General features: G+C 63.4%; 1 protein-coding gene across 1 annotated transcript in view; it reads left to right on the top strand.

Annotated features, from left to right (window-relative positions):
• The first annotated feature begins 4,336 nt into the window (after positions 1-4,336).
• LOC116463881 (mucin-2-like) overlaps positions 4,337-20,681 on the top strand; it is a 36,880-nt gene continuing 20,535 nt past the window's right edge. The window contains 28 exon segments of the mRNA XM_032147182.2: positions 4,337-4,412; positions 5,086-5,356; positions 6,552-6,666; positions 7,049-7,139; positions 7,219-7,328; positions 7,408-7,618; positions 8,058-8,183; positions 8,681-8,798; positions 8,876-9,014; positions 9,273-9,383; positions 9,473-9,542; positions 9,821-9,958; positions 10,049-10,213; positions 10,687-10,778; positions 10,987-11,113; positions 11,463-11,718; positions 11,952-12,004; positions 12,164-12,264; positions 12,663-12,814; positions 13,149-13,287; positions 14,372-14,482; positions 14,564-14,743; positions 14,893-15,132; positions 15,976-16,132; positions 17,239-17,386; positions 18,537-18,580; positions 18,980-19,186; positions 20,278-20,446. Of these exon segments, the coding sequence (XP_032003073.1) occupies positions 4,337-4,412; positions 5,086-5,356; positions 6,552-6,666; positions 7,049-7,139; positions 7,219-7,328; positions 7,408-7,618; positions 8,058-8,183; positions 8,681-8,798; positions 8,876-9,014; positions 9,273-9,383; positions 9,473-9,542; positions 9,821-9,958; positions 10,049-10,213; positions 10,687-10,778; positions 10,987-11,113; positions 11,463-11,718; positions 11,952-12,004; positions 12,164-12,264; positions 12,663-12,814; positions 13,149-13,287; positions 14,372-14,482; positions 14,564-14,743; positions 14,893-15,132; positions 15,976-16,132; positions 17,239-17,386; positions 18,537-18,580; positions 18,980-19,186; positions 20,278-20,446 (3,917 nt within the window).

Below are 20,681 nucleotides of genomic sequence, written 5' to 3'. Positions count from 1 at the left end.
ATCCATCCATCCATCCATCCATCCATCCATCCATCCATCCATCCACCCACCTGCTGACCCATTCATTCCCCTTCCCTGCCTCCCATCCATCCATCCACCTGCCCACCCACCCAGAAGCAAAGTTATTGAGTGCATCTGCTGTGAGGGTGGCCATGGGGGACCCACATGGGCTGCTGCCCTTGAGGCATTTGGAGCAGGATGGCCAGCAAGGGTCACACAGTGTGGCCGGGGTGGTGAGAACAGTGTTCAGTGTGAGGATGTGACACCTGGACCAAGTCTTGAGGGGCAAGTGCCCCAAGGTGTCTGGACTCCTGAAGCACAGCTATTCACCTGATGGCCCTGGCCCTGGGCTGCCCTTTCCTCAATGGAGCCTGCCCAGTGCCTGCCTGCCCAGCGGAGGCCTGGACTGGTTGAGGCCTCTCTCGATCCCTCACCTGAGAACAAACCCTCTGTGTGCTCACTTGCTCACCCTCCACCCCTCACAGAGCAATGGCACCAACATCCTGCCTTTCACCTCTGCAGTCCTTGGGAGGTGACGTGCACACCTCCAGGTGTCTCAGAACCTTTGGAGGCCCAGAAAGTGGACATGCTTGGGATGTCTGAGTCTGCCCTGGAGAGTTGGGCATGACTGGTGTTTTATTTGCCCTCCCTTGAATCCTCAGATGCTCACCTGCCAGGGTGTAGGTCTGGGCCTTGCCATTGTGTCCCTGTGTGGGGCTGGGGTTGGAGCTGGGGTCCTCCTTGGTGTCCAGAGGGCTGAGAACCACGGCTTTTCTGGGTGTGCTCTCCACCTGCCCACCAAGGCAGGGCCAGAGCTGTGGCGCTGGGGTTGGGTGCCAGCCCCCACCACCCTGGTTAAGCCCAGTTGGCTGGGGGCTGGGCAGCCTGGTGCTGGCAGGGTTGGCTGCAGCAGGATGGCTCTGGCCCTCAGAATGGGTGTGGGCCAGCCTGGCCTCTTGTGTTCTGAGGTGCTGGCCTTGCGATGGAGACACGAGATGCTCGGTGACTCAGTTTCCCCTTCTGTAACTTGGGCTAATAATCAGACCAACCACATAGGGTCATGGAAAAATGGCCCCAGATGACACATGTGGCTGACGTGTGGGCAGCCTGCACTTGCTGGAGGCCGACATTTCAGTAATCAGCAATGGGGGTCACGTTTGGACCAACACAGGATGTAGGGAGAGACGGGCTGCCACTCGGGGATGCCTGGGGCTGCGATGTGGGCAGGTGGAATGCTCTCCAGGAAAGCAGCTCTGTGACTGGTCTCCCGCCCCTGTAGGAGGGGTTTTGGCCACATGGGGAGTGCTTGGGGGGGTGGGTGAGGGTCCTCCAGGGAACAACCAGCCGGGTGTGGGCCATTACTTTGGGCAGCCTAGGGTGGGCCGCAGGCTAGAGACCCCCGGAGGCCATCAGGAGTCAGCATGTCCTGCTCCTTGGAGGACTGACGTCTTTTCTTTCAAGGCTCTGCACTGATTGTGTCAGGCTCACCTACCTTGCCAGGGTCACATTTGAGAAATCCCTTCACAGCAGCATCAAGCCCAGTGCCATGCCAAAGACTAGAGCCACGGCCAGACAGGCCGACTCACACGGCCACCGTTCGAGCGACCGGGACGGGTGCAGGGGACACACCTGCTGTCTTCAGCTCCCTCAGCAGCATAGGGGTTCTCTCTTCTCGCCCCCTCCCCAGCCTCCTCTTCCTCTTCCCCTTCCTCCTTCTTCTTTCCCTTCTCCCCCTTCCTCCGGTGGCTCTGACCCCTGCATGCCCCTCACCCGGGCTTCCTGGTGAGTCAGGTTTGTGGTTACACAGTAGTGGGGCCGTCACTTCAGGTGCCATGTGACGTTGGTGCTGCCTCCTCCCTGCAGTCACTACTGCAAATTCCACGCAGCCCTTGGCAACAGTGTCTTGTCACGGTAAACACGTTGGGCGTGGGCAGGGTGGGGAGAGGCTGGTGGGGCCAGGATGCTGTCTGTGTGGGAGGCTGTACTCCATGCAGCCTCGCTGTGAGTCCCAGCCGGGGCCTGAGGTTGGGGCAGCCTGACACGGGGCTGGGGCTGTGGGCTCCTGGCTCAACCGCGTCCGGCCCCCCATTGGGTGGGTGGTCATTCCCACCACTGCCGTCAAGTCCTTGTCACAGAAAGCAGAACCAACAAGCATTTTCCTGGGAGTGGTCAAAGCCCCCACTCTCTCCCTCCACCAGGGCCCCTTGAGCCCCATGGGAAAGCCACAGAGTGGCGATGGGGTCCCAGGGCAGTACGGCTGCCCACTCTCCCGCTCTGCACTTGCTGGAGGCCGACATTTCGGTAACCAGCAATGGGGGCCACATCTGGACCAACACAGGACTTGGGGAGAGAGGGGATGCAGCGCTGCTGACCTGCCCGGCCCCATCGCCTCCACGACCCCGGTAGATGCTACGATTCTGGTAGTGGGGACCGGCTGAGGCTTGGAGGCAAAGAGGCTGGGGACACTCTCGCTTTGGGGGTGTCAGTGACTCCATAGTCACCCCGGCCTGATGGAGCCCTCACTGTCCTCTTCCCCAGAACAGCTCCCTTTTGCCGTTAGGAATGGGGTTCAGCTCTCTGCACCCTGCCACATGCAGGGCTGCCTGTGAGCTCAGACAGGGCTCCTACCTGGGACCTTGCCATGGGCCAAGAGGGGTGTTAGGGTCAGACCCCTGAGCCTGGGCACCACCACTGCCCGTCCAGAGGGGACAGAGGGTCAGATCCAGGAGACCTACCTCAGGCTTCAGGGCCGGAGGGGCTGTGCTGGGCAGCTTGTGCTCTGCTGGGATTCCTCCAATGCCCCCAGGGCAGGGGGAGCCTGCCCTGGAAAATCTCTGTCCTGAGGCCTGCCTGGGGCATGTCAGGGTCAGGGGACTGCAGTTGGGGCCGTCCTTGGGTTTCCCCAGGGCTCAGTGCCAGTGTGCGGAGGCCCACACCGGGAAGTGAACAATGATCGCCTCTGGCCTCGCCCAGCTGGCTCCGGTTTCCTAATCCCTGGTCCTCCTGGCGGGGGCCACACACTCAGCTTCCTCCACCTGCCCAGGTCCTGGCAGGGAGCTCAGGAGGGCAGGAGGGGCTTCGTCCCAGGCCCTGGGTCTGGGCAGCAGGTCAGCCAGGGAAAGAGGCTTGGTGCTTTGGGCCCCAAGTCTCCATAACTGTCGGGGTGAGTCCCTCCCCACTGCCATCATGCTGCCGGCATGTCCCCAGCATGTTCAGGCCAAAGCCAGGAACTCAACTCAGGGCCCCTCTCTATTTTCAGGAGGAGAAAATTGTAGAGAGAGGGGAGGGTCCCCAGACCTCAGTTTACCCACTGGCGACACCGGGGTGCCTGCCTGTGCCCTCCCGGGCCAGGGCAAGCAGCGGTGGGCCCAGTGGTCTCGCAGTCTGGGGTCAGTGTGAGTTCCGGTTCTCCAGGCTTTTCCAGACAACTGCTGGGATTGGTGGGTGAGACTGAGGCTCATCAGAGGCACAGCCTTGGGGACAAGACCCCCACCCTGAGTGAGAGGTGGTTCTGGGGAGCCTGGGCAGGCTGTCACCTCCTCAGCTCTCAGGCCCGAGGTCATCATGTGGTCCCCAGGAGAAGGGGCAGACGGCCACTTCCGGCCACCAGCCAGCTCCCCGTGTGCCTGATTCTGTAACACATCCCCTGGCTGGGCAGGTACTCCCCAAGTTCTAATTACATGTAATTCCAGAGAAGGGCTCAGCCTGGGAAAAGGATGGGCATAGAGGCTGGTTGGGGGCTGGGGCCTCTGACAGCTCCATGAGCCTGGCCAAGAGCCCCAGGCAAGTCAGCGGCCTCCCCGGACCCCGAAGGATCCCACATCCTCCCTGCCCTCGGGGAGGCCCCTTTTTGGGGTCAGGCCTGGAAGCTGCCCCAGAGCTTGGGCCCCGGGAATGGGTTGGTCCTCCCAGGGTAACGTGAGCCTCATCAGGCCTGGGGACCTGCTCAGCGGGTGTCTGGGGGCCCGTGGGGGGCTAAGGAGCCTGACTGGACTTGCTTCTGGCAGGACGCCCCCCGCCCCGGCCACCCTGGGCTCATCCCGCTAGTAGCTGCACGTGTTCCCCGGGTGTGTGCTGGCATTCAGGCTACAGGGCTGCCTCATCCTGAAGAAGGCTGCGTTTACCCAGGGAGCCATAAAGAGATGACCTCCGATAACCTGAATCAATATTTCCCCACTGGGGCTTGGGCCCCCGCAGCTGTCTTCTTGATCATCTGGCCAATGCCACACCCACCCTTGGCCCTCCCCTGCCTTCCCGCCCTCCTACCCTCCTGCCAGGACATATAAGGACCAGACCCCTGCCCCCGGGTGCAACCACACCGCCCCTGCCAGCCACCATGGGGCTGCCACTAGCCCGCCTGGCGGCTGTGTGCCTGGCCCTGTCTTTGGCAGGGGGCTCGGAGCTCCAGACAGGTGAGAGAGCAGTCACAGGGGTCTGGGGCTTGGCAGAGTGTCCTGGGGGCAGGGCTGGGCGGGCAGGCAAGTCGCATCTGGGAGGAGGAGGTGGTCCCAGAGTGCAGCCTGGGTGGCTCCGCTGAGGCTCCTGGCCTGGGTTGGTCCCTGGCAGCCCCCGGCCCTGCTGACTTTCAAGAGGCTGGAAGGACGGGGTTCCCCTGCTATTCCTTTGGGGTTGACTGCTCGACGACAGTGTGGGTCTTGGGGCCAGCACGAGGTGGAAACAGCAGGCCAGGCCCCAGTGAACTGGGTCATTGTCCACAGGGGAGGAAGGGGTGGCCAGGACCCCACCAGAAGTCCCCAATCTCAGGTGGCAGAGACCCTTGAAGAGTTGGGGCAGCACAGCCCTTGCTGGGGATTGGGGTGCCCAGAACCCCCTCTCCTACATCCCGCTTGGCACCCGGCCGCACTCCTCACCAGGCCGGGGGTAGAAGCCCTGAGGCCCCTGTGGTGGGGTGACCAAGGCCCGGCAGAAGGCCTGCGGATAGGGAGGAACCTTTCCCGGCCAGGGGCCCTGCGCGGGGCTCGAAGCTGCCTCCAGGTGCTCCCGCAGGGGCCTCCTCTCGAGGGTAGCTTGGGCAGCCTTCCCCCTCCAGGGCCACTCACCCCTCATTCCCCGCTGCTCCCTCAGAGGGCAGAACCCGAAACCATGGCCACAACGTCTGCAGCACCTGGGGCGACTTCCACTACAAGACCTTCGACGGGGACGTCTTCCGCTTCCCCGGCCTCTGCGACTACAACTTCGCCTCTGACTGCCGCGGCTCCTACAAGGAATTTGCTGTGCACCTGAAGCGGGGCCCGGGCCAGGCTGAGGCCCTCGCCGGGGTAGAGTCCGTCCTGCTGACCATCAAGGATGACACCATCTACCTCACCCGCCACCTGGCTGTGCTGAACGGGGCCATGTGAGTGTGGTCGATGACGCCCCTCCCACATCCTAGCAACGGGGGCTGATGGTTCCCGAAGGGATATTCCTCGTAGCCCTAGAAGATCCCTTCTGCCTCGGCACACAGCTCAGGAGAACAGCCTTGAGGTTTGGGTTCAGAGGTCACTAATTCATTCAACAAACACTGATGAGTCCCCACCATTCCCCCCACAGGCAAGGGGTTTCAGTTATCCCTTTGCCTGTGTGTGCCTGACAGCCCCTCTCCTCCGAGCCCACCAGGCTTGGGACAGCCTTGGCACCACTGGAGGCTGCCTGTCTCTGCTCCTGTTCATGGGGTGGCCGTGTGCGCCCTCCCCAGGCTAGAGTTATAGAAGCCGGTGCAAGGGGGCTGTGGGAGCCCCTTCCCCACCCCCAGCTATTGCTCCCCTATTGTCTCCAGAACAATGAGGCCCTGTAAGTGCATTCCCGTCCAGCGGGTTCCCCACCTGCAGGACCTGCCCCTCTTCTGCCTGGGAATTTAGTTTCCTGCAAGGGGCTCCAGCATAGGCATGGGCAGGCGGGTGGAGGCCCTCAGGCGTGGGCGCGGGTGGGTGGGTGGGTGGAGGCCCTCAGGCGTGGGTGTGGGCAGGTGGTTGGGTAGAGGCCTTCAGGCATGGGCAGGCAGGTAGAGGCCCTTGAGGACCGAGGCACAGAGGCTGGGGTGAGTGCCTCTACCTGGACCGGCAAGGGGCACTGGCAGGAGGTGGGGTAGGGCCCCTGATAGTCTCAAGAGCAGCCTGGGGGACTCTGGGGGGATTCGGGACCCCATGGGGGGATGTTCCACCAAGCAGGGGGCCTGGAAGGGGGCTGGGCAGCCTGGCCCTCCCTCCTCTCCCAACCTGGTGCCCTCAGGGCCTCTGAGAGGGGACCCTGCCCAGGACCCTGCCCTGAGGAGGGAGTGGAGAGGAGGGGCACGCAGGCAGGAGGTGGCTCTGCCGGGGAAGCCCGGCCAGCGGAGATGGACAGGTGCTCTTTGGCTACTGCCTATGTCCCTCCACCACAGAGGCCGGCCAAGTTGGTGGCCCCAGGGCAGGAGCTGGGCCTGGCAATGCCATCTCCACCACCCCAGGCGCCCAGCTTCAGTCCCCGCTGGGAGGCGGGGTCCCGGGAGGACAAGCTGGGGCGGGGGGGCCTGGGTGGTGGACCCAAGAGTGACCCCGATGTGCCCCCGCCAGGGTCAGCACCCCGCACTACAGCCCCGGGCTGCTCATTGAGAAGAGCGACGCCTACACCAAAGTCTACTCCCGCGCTGGCCTCACCCTCATGTGGAACCGGGAGGATGCGCTCTTGGTGCTCAGGGTCCCCGGGCTCGTGGGGCTGGTGGGGGCTCCGTCAGGCCTCTGGGCAGACCCCAAGGGAGGGCAGGGAGGGCGGTGCTCTGACCCCTCACCGAGAGGGCATGGGTGGGGCAGGGCCTAGGCAGCGCGGGGCGTCGGTGCTGGACTTGGGGGGCAGCAGCAGAAGCCGGCCTGGCCCTGATCCCCCCAGGCCTCACCCTTCCCCCAAAGCACTCGGCGTTTCGGGGACCTGCCCTGCCAGGCCGCTCCCTGGCTGCTGACCCCAGCCGTCCTGCCCCACCTTCCTCCGGCTCAAACAAGCCACGAGTCTTAGGGGTTCCTGGCGGCTGTGGGCTGGGCGGGGGGGCCAGCTCACCGGCTCCCTCCCGCAACAGCTGGAGCTGGACAGCAAGTTCCAGAACCACACCTGTGGCCTCTGCGGGGACTACAACGGCCTGCAGAGCTATTCAGAATTCCTCTCTGACGGTGAGGACCGGAGGGCTTGGCGGGGCAGGGTGGGCTACGGGCCCCCAGGAGCCTCAGCTGAAGGGCCGTGCATCCCCAGGCGTGCTCTTCAGTCCCCTGGAGTTTGGGAACATGCAGAAGATCAACCAGCCCGATGTGGTGTGCGAGGATCCCGAGGAGGAGGCAGCCCCCGCGTCCTGCTCCGAGCACGTGAGTCTCCTCGGTCCGGGGTGGGGCTCCTGGCGGAGCTGGCCTCTGAGCAGCATGCCCACCCCGTGTCTGTCCCCAGCGCGCCGAGTGTGAGAGGCTGCTGACCGCCGAGGCCTTCGCGGACTGCCAGGACCTGGTGCCGCTGGAGCCGTATCTGCGCGCCTGCCAGCAGGACCGCTGCCGGTGCTCGGGCGGTGACACCTGCGTCTGCAGCACCGTGGCCGAGTTCTCCCGCCAATGCTCCCACGCCGGCGGCCGGCCCGGGAACTGGAGGACCGCCACGCTCTGCCGTAAGCCCCGGCGCCCTGCGGGCAGGGGACCCCGGGGGGACCCTGCGCTGGTGCTTTCCCCAAGCCCGGGTGGGAGCTGTGTCTGCGCCGGGCACCGGGAGCCAGGGGTGACACTCATCGCACCGGGCACTGGGAGCTGGGGGAACACTCACCACGGGCACCTTGAGCTGGGGGGACACTCATCACGGGCACCTTGAGCTGGGGGGACACTCACCACGGGCACCTTGAGCTGGGGGGACACTCACCGTGCCGGGCACCTTGAGCTGGGGGGACACTCACCGCGCCGGGCACCGGGAGCCTGGAGGACACCCACCGGGCCGGGCCCCTTTGAGCTGGGGGGACACTCACCGCGGGCTGAGAGCCCTTCTCGGTGCATTTCGGGGTGGAGCAGCTGCTGTGCCCCAGCCTCACCCTCACTGCGTGGCCTCTGTGGTTCCAGCCAAGACCTGCCCCGGGAACCTGGTGTACCTGGAGAGCGGCTCGCCCTGCATGGACACCTGCTCACACCTGGAGGTGAGCAGCCTGTGCGAGGAGCACCGCATGGACGGCTGTTTCTGCCCAGAAGGTGAGTGTGGAGGATGGTCCCACACTGGCACTGCCCACCAGACGAGAGGCAGCCCTGGCCTGGGGTTCTTGCCCGCGCTGAGGGGACGGCTCCGCTGGGTGGTGGGGGCAGCGGTGGCACAGAAGTGCCTCTCCCTCCACCCGATACCAGGGGAGAAGGGGCCTCGGTGTGAGGCCATTCCCAAAGGGTGGCTTCAGGGAGGCCGAGAAGGGGGCTGCCTTCCTGGTCATCACCCTGGGGACAGACCTCCTCCTGCCCGGCCCCTGGCCTGGAGCCTGAGGCCTTCGGGAGGAGCTCAATTGTCAGGGGCAAGAAGATGGCCTGGAGACTGGAGCCCCATGGCCAGACCCCAACCCAGGGACCAGGTGGGGACCGCAGGCGTCAGCGCAGGGGACCAGTGGTGCCTGCGGGTGGGAGGCCTGACTGGCAGCCCCTCGGTGGGGATTCTGGCTCTTTCTGAGCCAGCCGGGGTGACATCGCCTCCCTGGCTGTCCCAGGCACCGTGTATGACGACATCGGGGACAGTGGCTGCGTTCCTGTGAGCCAGTGCCACTGCAAGCTGCACGGACACCTGTACACACCGGGCCAGGAGATCACCAATGACTGCGAGCAGTGGTGAGTTCCGGGGCCAGGGCTGGGCGCGGAGAGGCTGGGGCGGCTGAGCCCTGACCCTGTGCCCCACTGCCCAACAGTGTCTGTAACGCTGGCCGCTGGGTGTGCAAAGACCTGCCCTGCCCTGGCACCTGCGCCCTGGAAGGCGGCTCCCACGTCACCACCTTTGATGGGAAGACGTACACCTTCCACGGGGACTGCTACTATGTCCTGGCCAAGGTAGGCTGCCCAGGGTCTGGGGCATGGGGCAGAGCTGGGGCTGGCATCCAGGCCCTTGGCCGTCTGAGGGTGGGTGGGCTGGCTGTCCCTGAAGCAGAGGGTGCCCGTGGGCTGTCCTGGGGCAGGTGACCGTGCTTCTGCTCTCCGGCTGGAGGATAAGAAGCAGGGCTTCCTTTCTAAGCCACTGCCGGGTCCTAGGGTGCAGGGCGCTGCCCGTCCCAGCCCTCAGCGGCTGCACGGCCTCTTGCCCCATCACAGGGCGACCACAACGATTCCTACGCTCTCCTGGGCGAGCTGGTCCCCTGCGGCTCCACGGACAAGCAGACCTGCCTGAAGACGGTGGTGTTGCTGACCGACAAGAAGAAGAATGTGAGTGGTCCTGCCCCCCTCCTTCTGGAGCCCCAGGTCCCCTGAGGGGGCCCCTTCTCAGCCCTGAGCAACCTCGGCCTTTCCTGCAGGTGGTGGTCTTCAAGTCTGATGGCAGTGTGCTGCTCAACGAGCTGCAGGTGAACCTGCCCCACGTGACCGGTGAGTTGTGCCCCAGGGAGGGGCCTGGGCCCTAAGAGCTCCGCTGGGCCTGCAGTGATTCGCACAGTCCAGCTGCCTCGGACCCAGGAGGCTGGGTGGGAAGGTTCCACAGGTGGAGGGTCCCTGCGGCACCTGGCAGGCTCTGTCCTGGGTCCTCTGCTGGAGGGGGCGGTGGGAGGGTGACACCCTCTTGCTGCTCACCTGGGCTGGGCAGGTCCCGGGAGCCCTGCCCCTCACCGTGCCCCTTACCGTGTCCCTCATCGTGCCCGTGCCCTCAGCGAGCTTCTCTGTCTTCCGCCCGTCTTCCTACCACGTCATCGTGAGCATGGCCATTGGCGTCCGGCTGCAGGTGCAGCTGGCCCCAGTCATGCAACTCTTCGTGACGCTGGACCAGGCCTCCCAGGGGCAGGTGCAGGGTAAGTGGCCCCACTGGGATTGCCCCAACAAAGGCCCACGGCAGGGCCTGCTAGCCCCAGATTCTTTCCAACTCTGTCCTGGCCCCTCAGGCCTCTGCGGGAACTTCAACGGCCTGGAAGGTGACGACTTCAAGACGGCCAGCGGGCTGGTGGAGGCCACGGGGGCGGGCTTTGCCAACACCTGGAAGGCACAGTCAAGCTGCCATGACAAGCTGGACTGGCTGGACGATCCCTGCTCCCTGAACATCGAGAGCGGTGAGGCTCGGCCACACGGGCGCCCCCACCCAGCCTGCCTGGGGTACCTGGCCCATGGCCTGGAAGGGCAGATGGGGCTCCCAGCAGCACGCATGGGTGGTGAGGGGCAGAAGTTAGGTGGCTCTCCTCCAGGGGCAGCCGGGCACCTGCTGCTTCCTGCTGTGGCTAGTTTATGGCGGCCATGGTGGCAGCCCGCCAGGTGACCCGGAAGAGGGCCTGGGCTGGTCCCTACCTGCCCCGTCACGTCCGGGATGCTGGGCCCTTGGGGGTGAGAGACGGGAGGTGGTGGGTGCCCTGCAGGGGTCTCTATGCAGCCTGGAGCTGCCTGGAAATTTGACTCACGGGGAGGAAGGCGCCTGGGCATGGGTGCACAGAGGGAACCATATCTGGGGCCTAGGCAGCCGGGTAGCAGGGCCCAGGGGATCTTGTGGGGGTCCCGGGCCCCGCTGAAGTTCCGATCCCCCACTCCCCAGCCAACTACGCTGAGCACTGGTGCTCCCTCCTGAAGACAGAGACCCCCTTTGGCAGGTGCCACTCGGCCGTGGACCCCACTGAGTATTACAAGGTGGGTGGGACCCACACCCCCAGGCCCCCATGCCATCGAGGTGGACTCAGGGCACCCCCAGCCTCCCATGCCACCCGTGAGGTGAACTCAGGGCACCCGGCCGGGCCCACTGGTTGCTGTGTGTGTGTGTGTGAGCTTGCGTCTGTGAGCGCCGGGCCACACTTTGCCTCCCTGCCTCACTGCCCGCCCACCTTGCTCTGTTGCCCAGAGGTGCAAATATGACACGTGCAACTGTCAGAACAACGAGGACTGCCTGTGTGCCGCTCTGTCCTCCTACGCGCGCGCCTGCGCTGCCAAGGGCGTCGTGCTGTGGGGCTGGCGGGAGCGTGTCTGCAGTGAGTGCCATCCCTGTGGGCTGCATCCTGGGGATGGGGTCCAGGCTTTGAGCTCCTGGGATGGGGCTGGGGGCCCTGAGCATGGGTGGTCCAGGGAGAGGAGTCGGCCCCCTGCGGCCACAGACCAGGCTCCAGCTTCGTCTGCCGGCGGTAGTGGGAAACCAGCTCCTCCTACAGCAAGGGGTGGCCACATAGCAGGGGCAGAACCTGGGGCGGGCCTGGAGCTGTGGCGGTCGAGTGTGGGAGTGGGTCCCAGAGTGTGCACTCCCTGGCCCCCTGGCCACCCTGGGGATGGCAGCTGGGCGTCTGGCTCCTCCCGTCCCTCATGCCACCCCCTGGTCCTCTGCAGACGAGGATGTGGGCTCCTGCCCCAACTCGCAGGTCTTCCTGTACAACCTGACCACCTGCCAGCAGACCTGCCACTCCCTCTCCGAGGCTGATAGCCACTGTCTCGAGGGCTTTGCGCCTGTGGATGGCTGCGGCTGCCCTGACGACACCTTCCTGGACGAGAAGGGCCGCTGCGTGCCCCTGGCCAAGTGCTCCTGCTACCACCGCGGCCTCTACCTGGAGGCGGGGGACGTGGTCGTCAGGCAGGAAGAACGATGGTGGGTACCTGCTCGGGGGTCAGGTGTGGCGTGGGGGTAGGGGAGCTCCTTCTGAACCTGCCCCAAGCGGAGACCTGGGAGGCTCTACCTGGGGAAGCCGAGACACCCAAGGCTGAGGGGTGACTGGGGTGCGGGGCACTGAGAGGCATCAGGCTCACATCTGTCCCGGGGAAGCTGCGGGCTGTCTGTGGCTGTCCTGTGTGGGCCCCGCTGATTCCCGGCCTTTTCCACAGTGTGTGCCGGGATGGGAGGCTGCACTGCAGGCAGATCCAGCTGCTCGGCCAAAGTAAGTGGCACTGCCTTGGCCACCCCTCCCCGCCTGCCCTGGTCACCCTCCCTGGCCACCCCTCCCCACCTGCCCTGGCCACCCTCCCCGGCCACCCCACCCCACCTGTCTGAGAGCCCCACCTTCAGCTGGAGCTGAGGTGGCCCCTCCATCCCACAGGCTGCACGGCCCCGAAGATCCACATGGACTGCAGCAACCTGACTGCACTGGCCACCTCGAAGCCCCAAGCCCTCAGCTGCCAGACGCTGGCCGCTGGCTATGTGCGTGCTGGGGGCGCCGCTGTGGGCGGGCAGGGATTCCTGGCTGGCTGAGCCCGGCTTCTGTGCTGTGCCCCCGCTAGGGTCTGGGTGCCGAGTCCTGAGGCCGCAGGCCCTGTTGATTCTGTCCCTGGCCCTGGGAGGGAAGTGGCAGTCTGTGAGCCGCCGGGGCCCAGGGGCCAGTGTAGGGCCCTCAGCCAGCAGCCCTCACCAGTCTCCCTGCCCTGTGGCGGGCCCGAGGGGAGGGAGGCCTGAGCCCAGGCCAGGGGCAGTGGTGGGAGGTCTGGGACGTGACAGACTGCATGCTCAGGACTTTCCTGGCTGCGCATCCAATCCTGACCCCAGGGAGGGCTGCAGTGTCACCTGTCCACCCCTGAACCCCACTCTCTGGCTGTCCCCAGTACCACACAGAGTGTGTCAGTGGCTGTGTGTGCCCCGACGGGCTGATGGATGACGGCCGGGGCGGCTGCGTGGTGGAGAAGGAATGCCCTTGCGTCCATAACAATGACCTGTATTCCTCCGGAGCCAAGATCAAGGTGGACTGCAATACCTGGTAAGCTGGCCCAGCCTGTCCTGGCTGCCACCCAGGCCCCACGTGCTCGGCAGAGGTGGCCGCTGGAGAGCGGGCCAATGGGCAGGTGCCTCTCCTGGGGGGTCCACCTGGGTCTTGCGAGATCCTGTGGCGGCCCCTGTCCCACGGGCAGGGTGGTCTCTCATGTCAGTCGCCGGTCTTGAAGCCATGGGGGAAGGGACATTTGGAGCCACTTTTGGGGCCTGCAGGTGTCCTGTGTGGGAGGCATAGAGAGCTGTCTGCATGGTGCCCAGGGTCTCCTCCAGGCACTCATGAGCGGGCCCTGGGTCCCTTCAGCCTCCTTTCCTGTCCTCAGCACCTGCGAGAGAGGACGCTGGGTGTGTACCCAAGCTGTGTGCCACGGCACCTGCTCCATTTACGGGAGCGGCCACTACATCACCTTTGACGGGAAGTACTACGACTTTGACGGACACTGCTCCTACGTGGCTGTTCAGGTGCGGTCACGGGCACTGCCTGGCTGAGCTGCTTGTGGTCAGGGACCCTCTGCCTGCCCCAAGTGCAGTGCTTAGCTCCCTGAGAAACCCTGAGGCTTGGGAAGGCCAGCCTTTCCTCAGCCCCAGACCCACACCCACACCCGCACCTGCATCCGCAGGATTCGTTCTTCTAGCCAGGGCTGGGCAGGGGTGGTAAAACCCCTCTGCACTGCCCAGTTCTGTGGTTCTCCTCTGGGTCCTCCTCCGGGTCCTCCTCTGGGTCTTCCTCTGGGTCCTCCTCTGGGTTCTCCTCTGTGGTCCTCATTCAGGTCCTCCTCTGGGTCCTCCTCTGGGTCCTCCTCCGGGTCCTCCTCCAGGTCCTCCTCTGGGTCCTCCTCTGTGGTCCTCCTCTGTGGTCCTCCTCCAGCTCCTCCTCTGGGTCCTCCTCTGTGGTCCTCCTCCGGGTCCTCCTCTGGGTCCTCCTCCGGGTCCTCCTCTGTGGTCCTCCTCCAGCTCCTCCTCTGGGTCCTCCTCTGGGTCCTCCTCTGTGGTCCTCCTCCGGGTCCTCCTATGGGTCCTCCTCCAGGTCCTCCTCCGGGTCCTCCTCCAGCTCCTTCTCTGTGGTCCTCCTCCGGGTCCTCCTCTGTGGTCTTCCTCTGTGGTTCTCATTCGGGTCCTCCTCCGGATCCTCCTCCGGGTTCTCCTCTGGGTCCTCCCTCCTCTGGGACCTCGTCCGGGTCCTCCTCCTGGTCCTCCTCTGTTGTCCTCATTCGGGTCCTCCTCTGGGTCCTCTTCTGGGTGCACAGGGTGAGTGGGGTTGACCGCCCAGCCATGGGGACTGAGGGCACCTCTGTGGGGAGCTGAGTAAGGGCCAGGGCTAGGCCACTGCTCACGCGGCTCCCCAGATCCACATCCCACAGCCCTTTGAGGCACCGTGATCCCCAGGGACAGGGGACGGGCCTGCAGCAGGGTCAGGTCCTCGCATGGACAGGACCAGGGCCTGGTTTGTCTGCTCAGTGGCTGTGGCGCCGCCAACTGGGGCGGGTGTGCCCCGGAACACCTGGGGCCCAGCTGTCCTGGCTGACCTTGTCCTCCTGGCCCCCAGGACTACTGCGGCCAGAACTCCTCACTGGGCTCATTCAGCATCATCACCGAGAATGTCCCCTGTGGCACCACGGGCGTCACCTGCTCCAAGGCCATCAAGATCTTCATGGGGGTGAGTGCTGCTGGCCTCGGGGACGCGTGAGCCCTGCGGGACCCTCAGACCAGCCAGTGACTGGGCCTCTCCTCCGGGCAGAGGACGGAGCTGAAGTTGGAAGACAAGCACCGTGTGGTGATCCAGCGTGACGAGGGTCACCACGTGGCCTACACCACGCGGGAGGTGGGCCAGTACCTGGTGGTGGAGTCCAGCACGGGCATCATCGTCATCTGGGACAAGAGGACCACTGTGTTCATCAAGCTGGCTCCCTCCTACAAGGTGGGCTGCCTCCCTGCCTGCCCTGCCCTCTCCTGTCCTCTCCTGGCCAGCCCCCCATCCCCCCACCCCCTGCCCTGGTGTTTGCAGGACAAGCCCCTGCCGTCCCTCCAGCCCCTTTTTGGAGCCCCTGGGGTGCTTGTCTCTTGCAGGGCACCGTGTGTGGCCTGTGTGGGAACTTTGACGACCGCTCCAACAACGACTTCACCACGCGGGACCACATGGTGGTGAGCAGTGAGCTGGACTTCGGGAACAGCTGGAAGGAGGCCCCCACCTGCCCGGACGTGAGCACCAACCCTGAGCCCTGCAACCTGAACCCGCACCGCCGCTCCTGGGCGGAGAAGCAGTGCAGCATCCTCAAAAGCAGCGTGTTCAGCATCTGCCACAGCAAGGTGGGCTGGCTGGGCCATGGTGGGGCAGGTAGGCAGAGGAGGGCTGTAGGTGGGCTGTGACTGTGGGCGGGGCCATGGGCGGGGCCGACTGTAGGCAGAGGAGGGCTGTAGGTGGGCTGTGACTGTGGGCGGGGCCATGGGCGGGGCCGACTGTAGGCATTGCAGGGCTGTAGGTGGGCTATAGCTGTGGGCGGGGCCATGGGCGGGGCCGACTAGTCAGAGCGGGGCTATGGGCTGACTGTGGACATGGTTAGGGTACCGTAGAGCATGCTAATGATCAGGGCGTGGTCATAGCAGGGTAGGGTCTTGGGTGCTCCTGGGGCTGGGGGGCTTCTCCGCATGCTCCTCCACACCTTCAGGAGTCGCCCTGCTGCGTCTCTCACCACACAGCACTTGTCCTCCAGCTTTGGCTCTGGCCACTGCATCCTTTGGTCACATGACCACACAATCAGCCTCCCCTCTGAGACCCTGGGCTGGACCCCTGGACTCCCTCTGCCTCCCCAGGCTCAGATATTCACCCGGAGGGAGAAAAGACATGTGCCCCCCCATGCCCACACATCCCCAGCTACAGGCAGCTGGGGAGGGCGGGTTCTAGAATGGCCATGTTACAGCTGAGGATGCAGAGGGGCTGGGCGATGGGTCTGCACAGCCACGGCGGGACAGGCGTCTCTGGACCCTCTCCCCAAGGTTGGCCCTGCTGGGGCCCTGGCTGGCTGGTGCTGGGTAACATGCCCCGCCCCAGGAGCAGGGCCGGCCTCAGGGTCCTGAACTGCAGGGCACTGGGGAAGTCCTGGCCCCATGAGAGCAGCATGGGCCCAGGACAGACCAGGGTGTTCTCCCCAGGTGGACCCCAAGCCCTTCTATGAGGCCTGCGTGCACGACTCTTGCTCCTGTGACACGGGTGGGGACTGTGAGTGCTTCTGCTCTGCCGTGGCCTCCTATGCCCAGGAGTGTACCAAAGAGGGGGCCTGCGTGTTCTGGAGGACGCCGGACCTGTGCCGTAAGAGCCCACCTGAACTGCACCCAGGGCCAGGGGGGTGCTGGGAAGTGCTGTATTGCGGGCCGGGGCGGCACTCCTTGCCCATCCAGGTGATGGGTGTGCATCACCCGTCATTTCCCCGACTTCTCCAGTGTCCTTCTTTGGGACCCTATGGGACCTGGGTTGGCAGAGCAAGCTTGATGCGTCTGCGCCCCAGCCCCCCACCCCAGATTCGCCCTCACCCCGGCCCACGCCTGAGCCCTCCTGTGTCTGACCCTGGCCTGGCCCTGTCTCCCCCAAGCCATATTCTGCGACTACTACAACCCTCCACATGAGTGTGAGTGGCACTATGAGCCATGTGGGAACCGGAGCTTTGAGACCTGCAGGACCATCAACGGCATCCACTCCAACATCTCCGTGTCCTACCTGGAGGGTGAGCAGGGTGGGGTGGGCCTCAGCGGGGATGACAGCCGAGGGGCCTGGAGGGTGAGTGGGGCAGCCCTCAGGAGAGGCAACAGCCCATCGGCCAGGGTGAGCCAGGCGGCCCTCGGGGGAGGCCACGGCTGACGGGCCTGGCCGTGTGGGGCTGAAGGCTGATGTTTTCTGGAGACCCATGGGGACACCCGGAGGGAGGCCTGACCCTCAGGGCACCAACAGCCCAGGGCAGCCAGACTCCCCTTGCTGCAGGGTCAGGAGGGAAGCAGCAGGCTAGCGTGGAAACTGGGAGTGGCAGGGGTGGGAGGTGCTGAGGTTTGTGCAGAGCAGGGCGGGTTGGGGAGCATTTCAGACACAGGTCAGGGGAGGCCCCTGCCGGGTGCTGGTGTCTGAGCTGAGAACCAGTGACGTGAAGGAGGGACTGATGGGAAGTTTGGGAGGCAGTATCCCGCCATGGGAGACAAACGTGGGTCTTGGGACTCAGGGCTGCTCAGGGGCCCTGATGAGACTGGGCAGGGCTTCTCAGCAGGCAGCGTCCAGGGCCCAGTGGGGTGGGGAGATCCAGGCCCCGCCTTTCCAATCCCTGGCCTTCCCAGAGGGGCATCCGGCAGAGAAGGGCCTGCCAGGGTAGGGACGGTGGGTGGTGTGTGGTGGACTGCGGTGGTCCCAACCCCATGCCCTGTGTCCACCAGGCTGCTACCCCCGGTGCCCCAAGGACAGGCCCATCTATGATGAGGACCTGAAGAAGTGTGTCACTGCAGACAAGTGTGGCTGCTACATCGAGGACACCCACTACCCACCTGGAGCGTCGGTTCCCACCGAGGAGATCTGCAAGTCTTGGTACCTAAGCTCACGTGGCAGGGGGCCTGGGGGAGCTGCACATATGGGCACATGAGTACACACACATGTGTGAGCACACAGTGCACACAGTACACAGACACACAACCATTCCATGTGGGTGCACATGCACACAAATTCACACAGCATACCACGTGCACACACACAGTCACATGCACACACAGCACACACATGCACACATGGACGCCGACACGCAGGCACACACAGTCACACATGCACACAGTGCCCACATGTACACATGCCTAGACACAGATACCCAGGCACACACAGTTACACAGTCACACATGCATGGGCACAGAGTCACATGTGTACACATACACACATGCGTGGACAGACATGCGGGCATAGTTACGTGCACACATGCACACATGCACACAGTGCACACATGCACACATGCACAGACACATACACCCAGGCACACACTCACAGTTACACAGTCACATATGCACACATGCATGGACGCAGACATACAGGCACACATAGTCACACAGTCACACATGCATGGTCAGACACACAGGCACACACAGTCACGTGCACACATGCACTCACACTCAGTCACACATGAACAAATGCTCACATGCACAGACACTGACACACAGACACACACAGTCACACATGTACACGTGTCTAGACACAGATACCCAGACACACACGGTTACACAGTCACACAGTCACACATGCATGGATGTAGACACACAGGTACACAAGGTCACACAGTCATATAATGCACCACATGCACACCATGCACACATGCACACATGCATAGACACAGACACCCAGGCACACACTCAGTTACACAGTCACACATGCACACATGCATGAACGCAGACACACAAGCACACACAGTCACACATGCACACAGGAGCCAGGCCACAGAGGTACCAGTCCCTCACTGGGGCGGGGGGTCTTCTGTTCTCATCCCATCCTCTGGGTCTGGCTTTTTCCTTCCTCTCCTCGCCCTTGCTCTGTTCCCACAGTTAGAACCCAATGAGGGGGCTCTTCCGGAGCTGGCTTTGGGGCAGTGCCCGAGGGCTTTGGGCTCGGTACTAGCCACATGGGGAAGCTGGGGGTCTGAGCAGGGTGGGCTCAGTGTCAGTGGAGTGGGACTTGTAGCCGTGTGCTTGCTTTGCAGCGTGTGCACCAACTCCTCCCAAGTCGTCTGCAGGCCGGAGGAAGGTGAGCTGCCCTCTGCTGCCAGCCCTGCAGTGGCCGGGCCCATCCTGGGGAAGCCTGTGGGGCCTTGGATGGGTGGGGTGTGCTGATCTCCTCCTGGGCTCTGCCCGTTTGGTACCCCCCCAGCTCAGACCCACCTCTAATGTGTATCAGCCCTGGGGGCTGCCGTGACCCATTTTGTTTCTTCTGGGGTGCCGGGATCCTGTAGGGAATTTCCATCACCCTCTTCTGTGATCCAGCTTCTGCGTTCTGATGAGATTCCCTTTATTCAAAGAGAGGGGCTCCGGGACGGGTACAGTCTCACTGGAGCATTTCTTAGCTGGTTGTGGGGGCTTGGGCACACCTGGCCTTCCTCCTGTCTTGCTCCTGATAAGGTGATTTTTGCCTCACCCTCACCCCCAGGAAAGATTCTCAACCAGACCCAGGATGGCGCCTTCTGCTACTGGGAGATCTGTGGCCCCAACGGGACGGTGGAGAAGCACTTCAACATCTGTTCCACTACGCCACACCCGTCCACCCTGACCACCTTCACCACCATCACCCCCCCCCCCACCCCCACCACCTTCACCACCACCACCACCACCACCACCACCTCGACCCCCAGCACATGTAAGGCCCCCTGGTTCCCTCCATGCTTCCTTGGGCTCTCACCTTCCCCTGCATCCAGCATCCAGCACAGAGGGCTCTTTCAGGGGCAGGCTCTGGCCTGGTGCAGCCAGGCTCTGACCTCTGCACACCAGCTGCAGAGTGAGGTGACAGTGACATTCCTCTGCACTGAGGTGTGAGGGAGCCTGCCCTGGCTCCCCTGGCCTGGTGCATTGAGATAGTAGCATCCTGACCACATCCCCAAGCCCAGACCACAGTGGAGGATCACTTGGGGAGATTTCTGAAAACCATCAGGAAACTATCCCTAAGGGTTAGAGAAATTTTCTCATGTTTCCCTGCGTTTGTTCTGGTTGAAATCCTAGCTACCACCGAACAAGCCACCAGGGGTATGATAGCCACAGAAAAAAGAAACTTAAAAAAAAAAAAGACAAGATTTTAAAAGATCTTGAACTATGTAGTGATACCCTCTTTTCTTCCTGCTTTATTGCAGTTTCATCAACAACTCCGAGTAAGTGACGGTGATGATATTCACGATGACAAGCAGGGTGGGAGGAGCGAAGTCTTATAAAATCACCTTCAGGATGCTTCCTTCAGGGCACAGATGTGAGGCTGGCGGGGCTGGACTCTGCTTACGGACCAAAGATGGGTGTATTTTGGCCACTTCATTCACGGTTTGCTGAGGCCAGGGGCTAAAGTGAGACCTGACTGGCCGTCGGTGACAATATTGCTGGTTAAGACTGGAGAGAAAGCCCCTTCCAGCACACTTCCTTACTGGAATGGGCAGCTGTTCTTTTTATTGATTCTTTGAGAAAAGTATTGAAAATAGCTGAGGAAAGGGTCCATCACACCCAGGTGTGGCCCTGGGTGGCCCTGTCTCTTGGGGCTCAGGTTTTCAGTTGCAAAACGAGGATGGAAGCGGTGTCCAGCCCTGAGCTCTCTGGCCCTGCACTCTGTTTTTTTGGCAATGACAGGGAAAAGAGAGATCGCAGCTGGGGGACGGTCATGGAGGTCCCTGGGTCCTCTAAATCCTGGTGGCCTCCTGGAGGTGCCTCTCCCCAGGTGCGAGAGACAAGAGCTTGGTTTTGCTTCCCTAGAGCTGTGCTGCTTCTGGTCTGACTGGATCAATGAGGACCACCCCAGCAGTGGCAGCGACGGCGGCGACCGAGAAACATTTGATGGGGTCTGCAGGGCCCCTGAGGACATCGAGTGCAGGTCGGTCAAGGAGCCCCACCTCAGCTTGGAGGAGCTAGGCCAGAAGGTGCAGTGCGACGTCTCTGTCGGGTTCATTTGCAAGAATGAAGACCAGTTTGGAAATGGACCATTTGGGCTGTGTTACGACTACAAGATACGTGTCAATTGTTGCCTGCCCATGGATACGTGTATCACCACTCCCAGCCCTCCAACAACCAGCACGACCACCCCTTCACCAACCACCACTGCCAGCCCTCCAATAACCATCACAACCACCTCTTCCTCAACTACCACTCCCAGCCCTCCA

This window comes from Hylobates moloch, unplaced genomic scaffold (assembly GCF_009828535.3).
Source record: "Hylobates moloch isolate HMO894 unplaced genomic scaffold, HMol_V3 SCAFFOLD_74, whole genome shotgun sequence".
NCBI lineage: Eukaryota > Metazoa > Chordata > Mammalia > Primates > Hylobatidae > Hylobates > Hylobates moloch.
This window is presented reverse-complemented; position numbering and strand designations above follow the sequence as displayed.